The sequence below is a fragment of the Pecten maximus genome, chromosome 14, assembly GCF_902652985.1.
Source record: "Pecten maximus chromosome 14, xPecMax1.1, whole genome shotgun sequence".
In the NCBI taxonomy this organism is placed as follows: Eukaryota; Metazoa; Mollusca; class Bivalvia; order Pectinida; family Pectinidae; genus Pecten; species Pecten maximus.
The window spans coordinates 31,245,366-31,263,202 of record NC_047028.1 but is presented as its reverse complement, the minus strand read 5'-3'; the positions used below and the strand labels follow the sequence as shown (position 1 = coordinate 31,263,202).

Genomic DNA, 17,837 nt, shown 5'->3' with positions numbered 1-17,837 from the left:
CTTTAAGGTACGTCATCGCCCTTTAAGGTACGTCATCACCCTTTATGTACGTCATCACCCTTTAAGGTACGTCATCGCCCTTTAAGGTACGTCATCACCCTTTAAGGTACGTCATCACCCTTTAAGGTACGTCATCACCCTTTATGTACGTCATCACCCTTTAAGGTACGTCATCACCCTTTAAGTTACGCCATCACCCTTTAAGGTACGTCATCGCCCTTTAAGTTACGTCATCACCCTTTAACTTACGTCATCACCCTTTAAGGTACCTTATCACCCTTTAAGGAACCTCATCACCTTTTAAGTTATGCCATCAACCTTTTCATGTAAGTCATCCTCCTGTACAAGTGCAGATAGGGCTGAGGAAATGCTATATCTTACATGCATTTCAAACATTCATTCTTATGAGTGAAAATATTGAACGATTAAAATTAACATTACATTCTTTTCTATCCAACAGGGCCTGTCAAGCCGGAAGATGCGAACCCAATGTACTTGGTGTCGTTTGCGGATAAACTCATGTGTTATCTGCCCTTGTCGATACGTAAGCGACTCCGATATGGAATCGACTACGAACAGGCTGAAAAGGTAAACCGCTAAAAACCAGTTAAATAAAAAAAAATCTCTTCAAATACGTGTATCTCAATTCTAAATTATCTCAGTTTCTTTTAGGTGGTTCAGATTTCCGTGTTATCAACATATCGTACTTTAAGATATCTATATTTTACACTTTTATTTCATCTACAAAAAAGCGGGAATCAAAAACCTCAAAAATAGAACTTACATTTTTCATAACATTATTATTCGTCTTGAATCATATTAGATATCTATGTTACACAGTGCCATTTTAGTTTGATGAAGAGGTTGGGATTCGTATGTCTGATCATCCCAATTTACTTTCACATTGTAGTTTCATGTGGAAGTTGACAAACTCGACGAATTCGTGTTGAAGACAGAGAAAGAGGGCATGGAGGTTACTTATGATGAACATCTGCTTTCTCGTTTGAGCGGAAGTGGATCAGATGATATAAAGTGTACTCTATGTGAAGACCCGGACTCAGTAGAACAATTCGATACCTGCAATGGCGATACGCAGTTAGAAACTGTTAACGAGCAGCTCGCACTTAAACCGGAAGCGGAAAACCGGAAGTAGAAAAGCTGACAGGGGATGGGATATAACCAGACAAAGAGTGATATTCCTTTTATCGCTGAACGGCGTCTATTATAAGGCAAACTAATTAGACATAATAAATCATTTCATCAGAACATGTATACATTATATAATTCACATATTGTCGAAAAACACCTCATTGGAATTGCTTACAACAAAGCAAAACAAATCCGTTTAAGGTAGACCGACCCTTCTGTGACGTCACAGACATGAGTCCGGCGATCCGACGGTCCGGCGATCCGGCGTCCGGCGATCCGGGCCCTTGATTATATTCACTTATAGTTACATTTGGTTTAATTTTCAAGTCAGCTGGGAGATAAATGTTTAGGCCTACAACAGGATGCGGTCAAGAGGTAAAGGGGGTCAGTTTTGTAAAACTAAAAGACTAGGTAGGCGTAAGGCTGGTGCTTTCAATGAAGTGAGAACATAAAGATGGTCCATTGAAAACAAGGACAGCGCCGATGTATCACATAATGTGCCAATGTGTGACGACCATATAACGTTAGTCCTAGTTACAGTCTCGACGGAGACAATTTATATCAAGTCAGGAAGAGGTTAGCACATCTCCAATTTACGGCAATGTAGAACAAGAGGACTGTTCATGGCGCACGGGCCGACGCATGGTGAAGTTGGGGACTTTGGTCGATGCTCTAAAAGCATGTGCACTTTGCGGCAACCAACAATTATGTACTCCATCTGCCAGATTGTATATTGTTAGGGGAACGTAAGTTCGGCCTTGCGCACTTTACATGTGATATATTGTTATTCAGAATGCGCGGTAGTCAACCATATTCCAACCGCGGGTAGAAACAGATCAGAAATGGAGGAAACGCATGGGATGTAAACACAAAACTTGCAACATGCATGGATGGTATAATAGATATAAACTCTCACGAAATTTACGTTGGCATTCGACAATTTTTCAAAAACTAAAACCCGTGAAATTGATGTAGATGTTAAGTGCCTTTTTACTCATATTCTTGATATATTATAAATATTGTATTTAACTGTAGGCCTATAAAACCAGAGACATGTCTCTGATAAAACACGTTTCTTGTGATCGGTCTAGGCCGGTTATACTAATTACAGCCCGGTAGTGCCCGGTACTACCCGGTACTGCCCGGCACTGCCCGGTGCTGCCCGGTACTGCCCGGGGAATATATATTGACCGCCCGGGCTTTTATTTATATCCAAACACTATTTAACCTATTATATATGGATAGACGGTTGCTTAATCAATAATATGGCAAAAAATTGTGAAAATATATCAATATTTTACAGAGTTATGTGAAATTAGCGATCTCGTAACCTAGCGCTCGGGATGAGCCATAATCTTGTTATTTGCAATTATACGACCGCCCGGGCTTTTATTTATATCAAGACTATCAAAACTATGATATATGGATACATGGTAGCTGAATCAATAATATGGTAAAAAATTGTGAAAATATATCAATATTTTACAGAGTTATGTGAAATTAGCGATCTCGCAACCTAGCGCTCGGGATGAACCATAATCTTGTTATTTGCAATTATACGACCGCCCGGGCTTTTATTTATATCAAGACACTATTAAAACTCTGATATATGGATAGATAATAGCTTTATCAATAAATTGATCAAAAATGATGAAAAAATATCAATATTTAGCAGAGCAATGGATATGTGAAATTAGCGATCTCGCAACCTTGCGCTCGGGATGAACTATAATCTTGTAATTTGCATTTATACGACCGCCCGGGCTTTTATTTATATTCATACATTATCAAAACTATTGCATATGGATAGGTAGAAGTTTAATCCTTAAATATGATCAAAGTGGTGAAAAAAATATCAATATTTGACGGAGTTATGGCTACGATCTCGCACTAATAAAACGACCGGAAACAGCTATTCACTGTCCGGGCATTTATTATCACTCATACTAGTATATCATTAAAATTATAATATTAGAAGATGTGTTGATTTAATTAATTAGTAATACGGTCAAACAATGGTGAAAAATATGAAGTATAAATAAGAGTTATGGCAAAACGAAATTATCGAAATTGATATGAAGTGTAATCATGTTATCTATAAAAATAAAATCTTTTATATTTCTATAAATATAAAATCTTTCGAGTTTAATGCAAAGGTTTTTATCATTTACAGGAAGTTTATGGTAATTTTATGTTGTTATTTTTACGAGCGATATCGATATATGAAGTCGGCTATATCCCAAAAAAATCCCTGCACGCTAAAGATTTATTATGTGTTGTGGACCGCCCGGGGGACACTTATTCACCAAAGGGAATCACCGGTCTACCTACCCATACGTATAGCACTTAGATATTAAAAGGGTAACAACCTAATTTTTATTTGGACAGCATAGCCTTTATTCAAACACTCATCGCTCAAAAACTATATGGCTCATATCCACGTTGATCGGGAATCGACGCGTACAGAAAACATCACTTTCAAAATTAAATATACATGTATATCTTTAGTTCCTGGGATCACGCATACAAAAACAATCAAACTTTGAACCACGAAAAACAGGTTCAACAATCTTGATGTAGATAAGCGTGAAAGCCCTGGCAGTAAGATGTACGGCCGGGCGGTAGCCAAATACCAATTATAACAATTATAAAAAGCCGGATTTTCTAAATCGCCGTAACTCAAACAATTTTACAGATATTTTCATAATTCTTTTTGATTTCACTTCCTTGACCCATACACTACATGTTCCGTCCATCGGTGGGGATATTTAACCACGCATGAAAGCCCGGGCAGTAAGATGTACGGCCGGGCGGTAGCCAAATACCAATTATAACAATTATAAAAAGCCGGATTTTCTAAATCGCCGTAACTCAAACAATTTTACAGATATTTTCATAATTCGTTTTGATTTCACTTCCTTGACCTATACACTACATGTTCTGTTCACCGGTGGGGATATTTAACCACGCATGAAAGCCCGGGCAGTAAGATGTACGGCCGGGCGGTAGCCAAATACCAATTATAACAATTATAAAAAGCCGGATTTTCTAAATCGCCGTAACTCAAACAATTTTACAGATATTTTCATAATTCTTTTTGATTTCACTTCCTTGACCCATACACTACATGTTCTGTTCACCGGTGGGGATATTTAACCACGCATGAAAGCCCGGGCAGTAAGATGTACGGCCGGGCGGTAGCCAAATACCAATTATAACAATTATAAAAAGCCGGATTTTCTAAATCGCCGTAACTCAAACAATTTTACAGATATTTTCATAATTCTTTTTGATTTCACTTCCTTGACCCATACACTACATGTTCTGTTCACCGGTGGGGATATTTAACCACGCATGAAAGCCCGGGCAGTAAGATGTACGGCCGGGCGGTAGCCAAATACCAATTATAACAATTATAAAAAGCCGGATTTTCTAAATCGCCGTAACTCAAACAATTTTACAGATATTTTCATAATTCTTTTTGATTTCACTTCCTTGACCCATATTTGTATACACTAGAGACACCGGTAGCCTCGTTTTCGACGCGTCATGAATATTTTTGAGGAACTCATTAAGAAAGGAGCATTATTTGGTTACAATTTTTCAAAATTGACAATTTATGATTTCAGTAATATGATATTTTGTTTTTGACACACGGTTTCCACAGGTAAACTTACCAGCTAATTAGGTCAGGTTAAAGCTAAGAGGCCACAACAACATTGATATCTATATACTGCAGTTTTTACTGTTGTTTTGGTAACTTTATTAAAATTTTGATGAAGGGTTATCCATAATTTTCAGCTAAAAAAATGTTCACACAATTATCATACTAATAGAAAATTTACTTAATGCTGATACCGACATATTTATCTGCTTGATTTGATGTATATTATACACATACATGTATACAGTTTAATTAGCTGATGACAAAAAAGCATGTATACAGTTTAATAAGCTGATGACTAAAAAAGATTAAGTATTTTAAAAAACTTTTGAATGTTAAATTTCTCGATTTTAATACACATACAGAATGTACTTCGGAAAATGATGTGTATGTCTTGGCTTATGTGCTTACATGGCAGCTACGCCCTTGTCAGTCATGAGAATTTCATCAAACCCCGGGTTTTGATGATCCTGTACCAAAACCTTATCCCTATAATCAATCTGATGCTTAAACCATAACCTTTTATGGAGGCAGTGTTCTAGTGGTAGGATGCAGGACAACATGGCTGAAAGGTCGCTTGTTCCAGTCCTGGCACTTTACTCCGTTGTGTTCCAGTTGACTTTTCTGTACGTGAGTACCTAGTAGGGCAGTGCAAGAAATGTTGTGTGCAAGCCATTAGCGCCAAAATGGCAGCTCCGGCTGTGTGCTCTCCAGGGAGTTTAGAAAGACACTGACTGGTTGCTAAAGGCCCAATAATCAGGGATGCCAATTTGTAAAGCACTTTGGGAGGGCTCTGTTGCTGTGATATAGCGGCATATAAAAACTCCAATTTATTATTATTATTATTATTATTTGTGATTCCCTGATCATATTTTGTGTAATTAAGTAAAAAAAACTGAGTTGATCTGTCTTTGACTTTACAGACCTATGAAGGAGGAATAGCTCAGGGACCAGGACTGGAAGCACATGGTATTAACCTCCGTTTGTATCCCACAATTATTTATCAGATTTGGACTTTTCATATAAACTTTGAATCCATGGTCAGTCCATCCTTCAGTCCATCTCACCCATAGATAATTATATATACTGTACTCTGTGTGAGCCTCCACTCATTTTGCTTTTTAGGTCACCGGAGACTCTCAAGTGACCTATTCTAATTGCCTTTTGTCCGTCGTCGTGCGTCCGTAAACAATTTACATTTTCGACTTCTTCTCCAAAACCCCTTAACCAAATTCAATGAAATGTGGCTGGAAGCTTCTATGGCTAAAGGTCAATCAAAATTGTGAATTATACGGTCCTCACCCTACAGGGGCCTGAGGGGCAGGGCTAAAAAGGATCAAATTGACTGAAATTTCAAAAATCTTCTTCTCTGCTCTCAGATATGATGAAATCAAATACTCTTCATAGATGGAAGGGTCTTAAGGTGCTCTACCAAAATTGTGAATTTCATGACTCTTGGGTCTCACATTTGCCCTTGGGGAGGGGGTAAACTTTACTATAGTTTATATAGGGAAATCTCATTTTTGACTATTCTTTTTTGTTTGATTTCTATTGGAATTCATTCTAACCTGGTTAACATTATCAGGTTGAGATGACAGTTTGATGGTATGTACATGTTGGCCCTGACTGACCCCCAGGGGCTGATGGGTGGGTTCAAATAGGGTCAATTAAATTACCTGAAATATTTCAAATCTCAGGTGACCGTTACGGCCCATGGGTCAAATGGTCAAATTGACTAAAACTTCAAAAGTCTTCTTCTCTGCTCTCAGTTATGGTGGAAGCAAACACTCTTCATAGATGGAAGGTTCTTAAGGTGCTTTACCAAAATTGTGAATTTCATGACTTTGCGTCTCATTTTTGCCCCTGGGGAGGGGGTAAACTTTACTATAGTTTATATAGGGAAATCACATTTTTGACTATAATTTGTTTGATTTCGATTGGAATTCATTATAACTTGGTTGACATTATCAGCATGGGATGACAGTTTGATGGCATGCACATGTTGGCACTGGCTGACCCCCAGGGGCTGATGGGCGGGTCCTAAAAGGGTCAAATTGACTGAAATTTAAAAAAATCTTCTTCTCAAGACCCAAATAAGGTAGAATCAAATGATGAAAGGGTCTTAAGGTGCTTAACTAAAGTTATGAATTTCAAGACCCTTGGGTCTCATGTTTGCCCCTGGGGAGGGGGTAAACTTTACTATAGATTATATAGGGAAATCATATTTTTAAATATAATTTGTTTGATTTCGATTGGAATTCATTCTAACTTGGTTAACATTGTCAGCTTGTGATGGCAGTTTGATGGTATACACATGTTGGTCCTGGCTAACCCCCAGGGGCTGATGGGTGGAGCTAAATAAGGTCAAATTGACTGAAATTTCAAAAATCTACTCTCAGATAGGATGGAATCAAATACTCTTTCTTCATAGATGGAAGGGTCTTAAGGTGCTTAACCAAAATTGTGAATTTCATGACCCTGGAGTCTCATATTTGCCCTTGGGGAGGGAAATTTACTATAGTTTATATAGGGAAATATCATTTTTGACTATTATTTGTTTGATTTCTATTGGAATTCATTCTAACCTGGCTAACATTATCAGGTTGAGATGACAGTTTGATGGTAGGAACATGTTGGCCCTGACTGAACCCCAGGGGCCGATGGTGAGGGCTAAAAAGGGTCAAATTTCCTGAATTTCAAAAATCTTCTAAAGGCCCAAATAAGCTAGAATGAAATACTTTTCATAGATGGAAGGGTCTTAAGGTACTTTAATAAAATTATGAATTTCATGAGTCTGGGGTCACATGTTTACCCCTGGGGAGGGGGTAAATTTTGATATTGTTTATATAAGGAAATCACAGTTTTGACTATGATTTGTTTGATTTCTATTGGAATTATTTCCAACTTTGTTAACATTATCAGCATGGGAGAGGCTAAACTTTGCGATAGTTTATATAGGGAATTCATATCTTTGACAATCATTTGTTTTATGTCTATTGGAATTCATTTTAACTTTATTAAAATTATCAGCAAGGGATGACAGCTTAATATGCACATGTTGGCCCTGACTGACCCCTAGGAGCTGATTGGCCGGGCAAAAATGGTCAATTAAATTAACTGAAATATTTCAAATCTAAGGTGACTGTTAAGGCCCATGGGCCTCTTGTTTTTTAAGTTATGGTAAGTTACTAGCTGCATATACATATTCATATACCTCTGGGCTAGATTGAGCATAAGACTAGTAATCTAGAGTTCCTGGGCTCGATCCCTAGCGGAGGCAGTGATTGACATTTGCTTAATAATACATAGGTGCCCATTTAGGGACTCTGAAATTATACTTAGTGGTGCTTGTTAATCAGTTCATCGCTGGAGCTAGGATCTAGTATGTAACCCTGGTAAATACTAGCTGTTTATTACATTTTTACCAGTGAAATATCAAAAATATTCATTCTATAAAAGTGATATTTTTCACTAGTGAAGAATATCATATTTTTGACTAGTGAAAAATATCACTTTTGCTGATTCAACCAATCAAATTAATGCTTAGAAAATACCAAAATAATTGACCAATCAGAAAGCCTGACATATATGTCAGCACCTGGACAGGGGGAACTCCTTTTTTTGTATGCAAACTTTCGTGGTTAGGCCTAGTTAGCATGCGGGGTAGGTTTTTCGTTGATAAAAAATGTAATAAACAGAATATCTAACAGTGTTTCCAGTAATACCAAATATATTTCACTCGTGCGGCTAATATTTTGATATTTTTCACTCGTGCTGCGCACTCGTGAAAAATATCAAAATATTAGCCCCACTCGTGAAATATATTTGGTATTACTGAAGACACTGTTAGATATCCTCTATATAATATACCTCTTGGTTAGAGAGCACTCCTCTTTAGTTTCGATTGGTTGAGCGCAAGACTAGTAATCCCTAGGTCCTGGTTGTTTATCTTATTTCTTTCATTCGAGTTAGTAATTTTTCGAAAGTTTTGAAAAATAACGAGAGTGAAAGGAATTACCATATACAACAACCACTAATTTGTGTGACCTGTGTCTACCATGTGTATTGTAAGGATATGGCCTAATTTGAAATTCCGCTTATCAATAAGCAAATCTGACAAATTCGAAAATGTATGAAAATATTACAATTTATTACAACACAATAATAAGTAGGTTTATTCTTTTTTAAAGCAATAAATTGATAAAAATCTATATATATATTTACAAGAATATAACAAAACAACTGCATACTGCTTCTTATATCCAGGGCCGCATTCCCGACAATTTATCACTAGCCATCCACCTCTGGGTTGCGAGTTCGAAACCTATGTGGGGCAGTTGCCAAGTACTGACCATAGGCCGGTGGTTTTTCTCTGGGTACTCCGGCTTTCCTCCACCTCCAAAACCTGGCACATCCTTAAATGACCCTGGCTGTTAATAGGACGTTAAACAAAACAAATCAATGCTTCTTATTATTATTTTATCATGTGCTCTATTACACGTTGGGTGTTTGTTTCAGGGTTGGCATAGTTGTCAGAAACACAACATACTCTCTTGGTTCAGTGTAAATATATTGTTGTTTTTTTTCTGGTAAAAAGGAAACTACAATTACAATATTACCATTCATCACACACTCGTATCAAATGCCTGTTAATTCTTGGGAAATCTGGTGCCACCAGCTCAGACAGAAGTGGGTGTTCAAAGAAAGTTAAAAACCTGCACAATTAATATGAACTAGCTGTCCAATGAAAATGTCCTTATAAATCACATGTCTCCCATGTATCTATAAAATACATTAAGGTTCCCTACCCCCCAAAAATTCAACAATACATTAAAGATGCACATACTGCAAATTAAAACCATACAACTTGCATAACACTTACAGCACATCTTCATAAAATCTGAACCTGTCCCAACAGCATTCAGCGTTTTATACAAGATCAACACAAAATAAGTTGTACTCGAGAGAGGGCCATGTTTACCTTCCTATCACAAAACTAAAATTATTTGGAGGTTGCAACTTAAATTAAAATCTAGGAAGATAGATATTTAGCCCACCATCATCTAGTATTTCAGTATCAGAGAACTAGATAGCAAACACATGAAGTATATATAGGACTCTGTCAATATAAATTGAATACAAAATTTCCAAGAAGGGTCATGATGTCGAACCTGTGCATAAACATTTCGCATTCCAAACTTCTTATCAAGTTGCACCGATTGATTTCTGCTCCGACTTGTCTTAAACGAGCATTGAATGATCCTGACCAGGCGTGTTATATTTTGGATCAGTCCAAAATCAAAGATGGCTGCCAACTTGAATTTAAAAAAAAAAAATTCTGATTCAGTCTCATTGGACCCATCGCTCTAAAATTGGTGGGGATGTTAAGGAAAGAAAGCCGACAAAAAGCTGATATTTTTGGCACCGTCTTCTAAACTTCTAAATGACAGCCATATGACTATGTTATGACATTAATGCACAATCATAGTTTTCCTAAACAGCATCAGTTTCAAACTTCTTATCAAGGTCTGCCCATGTGATTTATTTCAAGATTGAGGTGGTCCTGACCAAGTGTTGCTACATGTATTTTTCGGATCGTCTTAAGTCCAAGATGGCCACTTTGTTGAAGCAATCTTGAGAAAAAAAAGAAAAAAAAAACAAAAAACATATTGAAAACTTTTCCAGTCACACCAGTGGGATTTAGTTGAAATCTATCATAAATGATCCAGAGGTGTTCATGACAAACTGTTGTTATTTTTCGGGTCAGTTTGAATCCAAAATAGCCGCCTTGACCACCATTTTAACAAGAGGCCAAGGGCCTCGTAGCTCTCTGGACGTTGATTTGAAATCCAGCTTGTTTGTATATACAGTTACGTGCCAATTTTAGTCTTTCAAATCTTTTTAATTTTGCTATATATTCTTTGTATTTTCAACTTTTTCAATGAATTTTCCTGACTTTGTGTATTGATCGTTTTAAACGATTTTTTTTTACTCTGATAGAGAATTGTTTCCTGTTTCATCTCATAATATTTTCACTATTTTCCGTTGTGTATAATCATAATTCATAATTTATTATTTTAATTTGATTTTATTTCATTACATAATTCCAAAAAAGGTCGTCACACGGAAATTAACAATGCATGAAAGTCCTTGCTTTCAAGAAATTAAGTTATTATTATGAGAAGACACTATGGTTATTTTATAACAAATGGACAGATTTTGTGAAAATCCATTCATAAACAATTGGAAAATATCAGTGTTTGCCAGGGACGTATATACGTATACCTCGCGAGACACTGTACACTGTAGCAGACGACATAATGTGTATAAAGTAACACGCATAGCAGCAAATTTTTGCAGCGGCACAGGGATACGTGTGTTGCAGCACATTACTATATACACATTACAGTGGGTTGATATAGGAACTTTGCCTCATAACTCCTCAGAATAACGTTCGGCATGTCCCTGTGACACCGAGTATGTCCAAAATGACACCGTAAATTGACGATTACTCGAAAACGAAAACATTTAACAACTCAAACTTCTTGTCAAATCTAGTTCGTGTCGACCCCAATCATGTGTCTTGAAATCCATTCTGACAGTCCCATTGTTTCTGATATCCTCTGTCCACAAAATTTTAATAATTCTACTTCCGGCAAAAACATGAGAATGACTGCGTAAGCTCTCCAGGACTCCGTCCAGAGAGCTAAAAAACACATTTAAGATTCCAAAATGGCTGCTAAGGCTTTCATTTGATAGTGATATTAAAAAAAAATCCAGTTTCAACATCGGGATTTAGTTAAAGCTCTATCAGGAATAATCCTGAGATGGTCAATTAAGCATTGTCATTTTTCAAACTGGTCCAAATTCCAAAGTGGATGATATGGCAGCCATTTTATTACTTGATTGCACAATCATAGTTATCGTGAAGAACACTGTACAGTATTGCATCATTTTCTCGGTAGCTCTATACTGCTAATGATAATGTATACTACATACATCCGAGCTAGGTATTTATATTCAAACGACCGTTAAAGCCCATTAGCCTCTTGTTAGGGTGATCATGACCTATTGAGTGTTGACAGTTACAGCATGAATACGTTGAAAGACGATGACTTACATGGTTCTGTGATGGCCCTTGGGCATAGTATGTTACTGGTATCCTATTTTGAAACCCGTATCAAGGTCACCAGGTAATATCCAACCCTCTTCAGATGTTTCGACCCTTAATCACAACATCCTCCGGCTGGTGACCATTGGCCAAAGCACTATTCGTCTATGTCGACTTCCATATTGTCTTGTTGTTGCCATAGCCAACGCGATGCTCCTTCAGCAGTTTCCGCGAAATGTTTAACGACTTCACTTCGAGCTCTTCATGTGACTTCTTGTGTGTACAGCATCTTCCAGGCAATTTGGGCGGCGAACACTCTGCAGCTCGCCTCAACTGGGAAGAACAATACAGCCCATCCCTTACCCCTGACTTTGCCATCAACTCGTCATACTTGGTCTTCGTCATTTCATTTGCTTCCTGGCAACCCATAGTACCGCAAGCTCCATTGTGATAAGGAGTTTGGGCCGCTGTACTGACATCGGTATGTCAGGCGTCGGTGTTGTCTCCAAGGAAAACAAACTTTCTGTCCAAGTCCACCTTCCATGATTGAGCTCTATCGAAGATAGAAGAGATGCTTCCTGGCTTTTCTTTCCCTTTTCCCTCGTGTTTGACAAATTGTTTAACAGACTGACTTATGCGTTTTGGCCTCTTCTTCCGTTTTTTGGACCTCTAGGATGTCGACCATTAATCGCAGCACATTGTCATGTCTTCATCAGTATCTCACTTGCCGTGGTTCCTTCTTGTATCCCGACAAGATGTAAAACATTCATCAGCCTCGCTGGTTGCTCAATCTGCAGCCCAGGTCTTCTGCCATTCTCCACTGATGGGCAATCGTAGAGTGCTGTATACTGATATTAGCGTGAATGATTCCGTCCTCCACAATTCTATCTATGTATCCTTTCCCTCTAGGATGTTCCATCTGGTCTATCTATGCACTTGCTTGCTCAGCTCAACAGATGTCTGCTTTACCTCCTCTTCTTTTACTCTCCGTATACTTCCTTCTGAACGCCTTTTCCAACCTCTAAGTGTGGACAGCCGACTTCTTGTCTTCCGGTATACATATTCCCCATTACGTTCCTCAGCTCCATCATACTCGGTTTCCTCTCCCCTATTGCAGTTGATGTAGACCACTTCCTTCCCTTTCTTGTCTGCATTCCTGCCGCACTGATCTTTAGATCTCTTGAATCCCATAGTGTCATAACCAACCAGCTCTTTGAACAAAATAAGATTGGACGCTCCAATAGTTTCACATCGAACAGCTAGAAAGTTTATGATACTTTTAGAGAATTGTATCTTTATGTTTGTCAGAAGATGAAAATCTAATTACTTTATTAGCTGATAAGAAATAATTGTCTATTCATTTAAGCTGTCACTATTTTTAGCTCACCTGAGCCGAAGGTTAGAAGGTCCTGACTAGATATTTGTATTTATTAAGTGAAAATAAAATTCAAGATAGCTGCCATGATCGCCATCTTTGAAATTATGTTTTTCCTTATAACTCCAATATTATTTGCTTCGTAGTAAGAAGACTTTCTAGGAATGTTCGAGTGACTTTTCTGAATAAGATGTGTTGTTTCAAAAATTCCTTGAATTTACAAGATGGCCACCACAGCAATTATCATCTGATGAGCTGTGGAAAAGTACTTAATTTTTTGTTTTATGAACAAGACATCTAATGACTGGAACATCGTTTAGAGCTGATTTTCAATGGCAAGGTTCAGATAGTGATGATAAAGAGAAAATTTCTTTGTTTAAGATAACTAGGCTTTGGATTTTCTACTCTGATAGTGATACAAGTTAGTTTTGATGAGAAAACCTGTTAGCTTAATCTCTGCATGAAACCATAGTATTGCTGGTTTAGGGTCACACAGGAAAACAATAAAATTGATAATTACATAAAGTGCAGCAGAGGTCTGGGTATGGAGCCCTATCTCCAGAGCTGCCCAGTTACCCAGTGTCTAGCTTTAATGTGTAAATATGGTAAATATCAGAAAACTTCTGATAACTTAAATCAAATTTGGAGAGAGTCTCTACGGTTTCTAATTCATTAGTCATATACATATATATTATGTAGTGATACTGTGCAAGCGGAAAGCATGTCACATTGATACTATTTATGTCTTTACATTGCTCTATGTCGTGACTTGTGCAAATGAAAAGTAGGAATGATGATAGGACAACATCAAGTGACATATAGGACGATAATTGCATGCTGATAGCAAATATTGCAAAATTAGGTCACTGTGACCTACTTTTTCAATAATTACATTAGGGCAATAGAAATAGACATCTAGGATGAGAAAGGCATGCCGATAAAAAATATTGCAAAATTAGGTCACTGTGACCTACTTTTTCAATTATTATAGTAGGGCAATAGAAATGGACATCTAGGATGAGAAAGGCATGCCCGATAGCAAATATTGCAAAATTAGGTCACTGTGCCCTACTTTTTTCTATGATTCCATTAGGGCAACAAAAATAGACATCTATGATGAGAATGGCATGCCGATAGCAAATATTGCAAAATTAGGTCACTGTGACCTACTTTTTCAGTAATTATGATAGGGCAATAGAAATGGACATATAAGATGAGAAAGGAATGTCCGATAGCAAATATTACAAAATTAAGTCACTGTGCCCTTCTTTTTTCTATGATTCCATTAGGGCAACAAAAATAGACATCTATGATGAGAAAGACATGCCGATAGCAAATATTGCAAAATTAGGTCACTGTGACCTACTTTTTCAGTAATAATGATAGGGCAATAGAAATGGACATATAAGATGAGAAAGGAATCTTGTTTAGTTTCATAGGGGATTCTTACAAAAGTTTCAGACAATTGTTTTTCATCACACTAAAAAAATTGACGTCAATGCTTATCATTAAGTTCTGAAACTGTATTTCAAATTTATAACATATCATGCACAATTTTACTTATTTGACAAGAGACTCTTTTTCAACAAATCAATACGCAACGTCAATGGTCGTATTGTTACGTCACATTTTTCGCGACATTTACGTTTTATTCATAGAGGTATGAAAAGAAAAACTACAGCAATCAGAAAGCTGCATTCTGCATGCAAATAATGGAAAATTAACTAGAATTGACACACGTGCTAAGATTCTAACTCAAATTGACGCACGTGCTAAGATTCTAAAATACAACTGTCTCCCGTCATTGCCGAATACAGTATAACACATGTGGTGGGTGTATTATGCCAATTGCAGGGAAATATATTTATCCTGCAACTGGCGCCACATTGTCGGAACACACCTCCCATATATTTTTGTCCTGCTAAACTTAAACATTATAAAATAATATCAACCTATCACAACTGCAGCTACACAATCTGGTCCATACCTCGAGCTCTGTTTGCGCCAAAATTATAGAATATAAAATACCAAACAATATAAATGGCTGTAAAATCTTGGCATACTACTTTATGAAAGGGACAGCCGTTTCTTATCAACAACAATATTTCATACATTTTAGAATCAAAACATAATCTTTAGCAAGGTGAGCGAGAACTATGTTATTTATGCTGAATCGGCAGTTACGGAAAACAGCTGTATTTTAGAATCTTAGCACGTGCGCCAATCTACATTATGTAACTGACCTACTTTCGAGTGAAACAACCTTTAACAGGCGAACATATTTGAAATTGTCGATACGGTTTCACTTCAAAATGCTTATTATTGATGACTTGCAGGATAAATAGAATACATTGTCCGTGTCTTAAAATATAAGCTGATGGCTCGAAACAGAAAGACAAAAGTATTATGGTATCCTTGACCGTGGTTTGGCTCGCCAAGGCTTGCCACTTTTGTTTATCCTTACCCTCACCAAAATACAGCTTATATTTCAAGACAATGACCATGTATTCTCTCTTTATATATAGGAACTGTTTGGGGATTCGTGCTAAGTAACTCTGAGAAACATTTATGAAAATGAGTGATGTATCTATTCAGGAATTATTTTAAAGCTAACAAGAAATATCTTTAAAAAAGATAAACGGCATAGTTTTAATGCTGGTGGTTATAATGTAATACTGCTGGTGAAATAAATCAACGAACTAATGCGTTTCAGCACGGATAACAAAATTAGATCAGTTTGAATCACTTTTGGTAATAATAAGACTGCATTTGAATCAGGAATGTGATTTTATTAATGTGTCATTTGAAAAGATACATCCACCTATTTAGCTTGCATTCAATCTTAACTTTGTTTCGTTTTTAGCTCACCTGGTCCGAAGGACCAAGGTGAGCTTACATGTATGCCATACCGTGGCGTCCGTCGTCAACCGCCGTCCGTCCGTCCGTCCGTCAACAATTGACTTCTTCTTCATAACCGCTGATCAAAATTGATCATATTTGGTCAGAAGCATCCCTATGGGTAGGGGACTCAAAATTGTACAAATGATGGGGCTGGCCCCCCAGGGGCCTGAGGGGCGGGTCATAAAGGGGTCAATTTTGCTAAATTTATATAAACGACTTCTTCTCTGAAACCGAGCAATGGATATCGCTCATATTTGCCTGTTAGCATCACTATGGGGTGAGGATTCAAAATTGTACAAATGATGGGGCTGGCCCCCAGGGGCCTGAGGGGCGGGGCCAAAAGGGGTCAATTGGGCTATATTGATATAAACGACTTCTTCTCTGAAACTGAGCAATGGATATTGCTCATATTTGCCTGGTAGCATCACTATGGGGTGAGGATTTAAAATTGTACAAATGATGGGGCTGGCCCCCAGGGGCCTGAGCTGCGGGACCAAAACGGGTAAATTGATCTATATTGATATAAACGACTTCCTTTCTGAAACCGAGCAATGGATATCGCTCATATTTGCCTGGTAGCATCACTATGGGGTGAGGATTCAAAATTGTACAAATGATGGGGCTGGCCCCCCAGGGGCCTGAGGGGCGGGGCCAAATGTGGTCAATTTGGCTATATTGATATAAACGACTTCTTCTCTGAAACCAAGCAATGGATATCGCTCATATTTGCCTGGTATCATCACTACGGGGTGGGGATTCAAAATTGTACAAATGATGGGGCTGTTCCCCCAGGGGCCTGAGGGGCGGGGCCAAATGTGGTCAATTTGGCTATATTGATATAAACGACTTCTTCTCTGAAACCAAGCAATGGATATCGCTCATATTTGCCTGGTATCATCACTACGGGGTGGGGATTCAAAATTGTACAAATGATGGGGCTGTTCCCCCAGGGCCTGAGGGGCGGGGCCAAATGTGGTCAATTTGGCTATATTGATATAAACGACTTCTTCTCTGATACTGAGCAATGGATATTGCTCATATTTGCCTGGTAGCATCACTATGGGGTGAGGATTCAAAATTGTACAAATGATGGGGCTGGCCCCCAGGGGCCTGAGGGGCGGGGCCAAAATGGAGTCAATTTGGCTTTATTGATATAAACGACTTCTTCTCTGAAACCGAGCAATGGATATCGCTCATATTTGCCTGGTAGCATCACTATGGGGTGGGGATTCAAAATTGTTCAAATGTTGGGGCTGACCCTCAAGGGGCCTGAGAGGGCGGGGCCAAAATTGGTCAATTTGTTTAAACAACTTCTTCTCTGAAACTAAGCAATGGATATTACTCACATTTGTATGGTAGCATGGTTATGGGGTGGGGATTCAAAATTGTACAAATGTTGGGGTTGACCCAGGCCGCCAGGGGGCTGAGGGGTGGGGCCAAGTGGGGTCTATTTGGCTAAATTGATTTAAACAAATTATTCTCTGAAACTTAGCAATGGTTTGACTGGTAGCATCCTATAGGGGTAAGGATTCAAAATTGTAAAGGAAGGAGCTGACCCCCCAGGGGGCAGAGGGCAGGCTCAAAAGGGGTCAATTAGTCTTAACAAGATCTCCTCTGAAACTAAGTAATATGGATAT

At 38.0% G+C, this 17,837-nt stretch overlaps 1 protein-coding gene across 1 annotated transcript in view; it reads left to right on the top strand.

Annotated features, from left to right (window-relative positions):
* The window catches only part of LOC117341863, a 38,995-nt gene extending 37,721 nt beyond the window's left edge, over positions 1–1,274 (top strand). Inside the window, exons 29-30 of the mRNA XM_033903722.1 lie at positions 461–588; positions 911–1,274. Coding sequence (XP_033759613.1) covers positions 461–588; positions 911–1,153 — 371 coding nt within the window. The 3' untranslated portion in view covers positions 1,154–1,274. The remainder of the gene's footprint in view (positions 1–460; positions 589–910) is intronic.
* Positions 1,275–17,837: the final 16,563 nt, after the last annotated feature.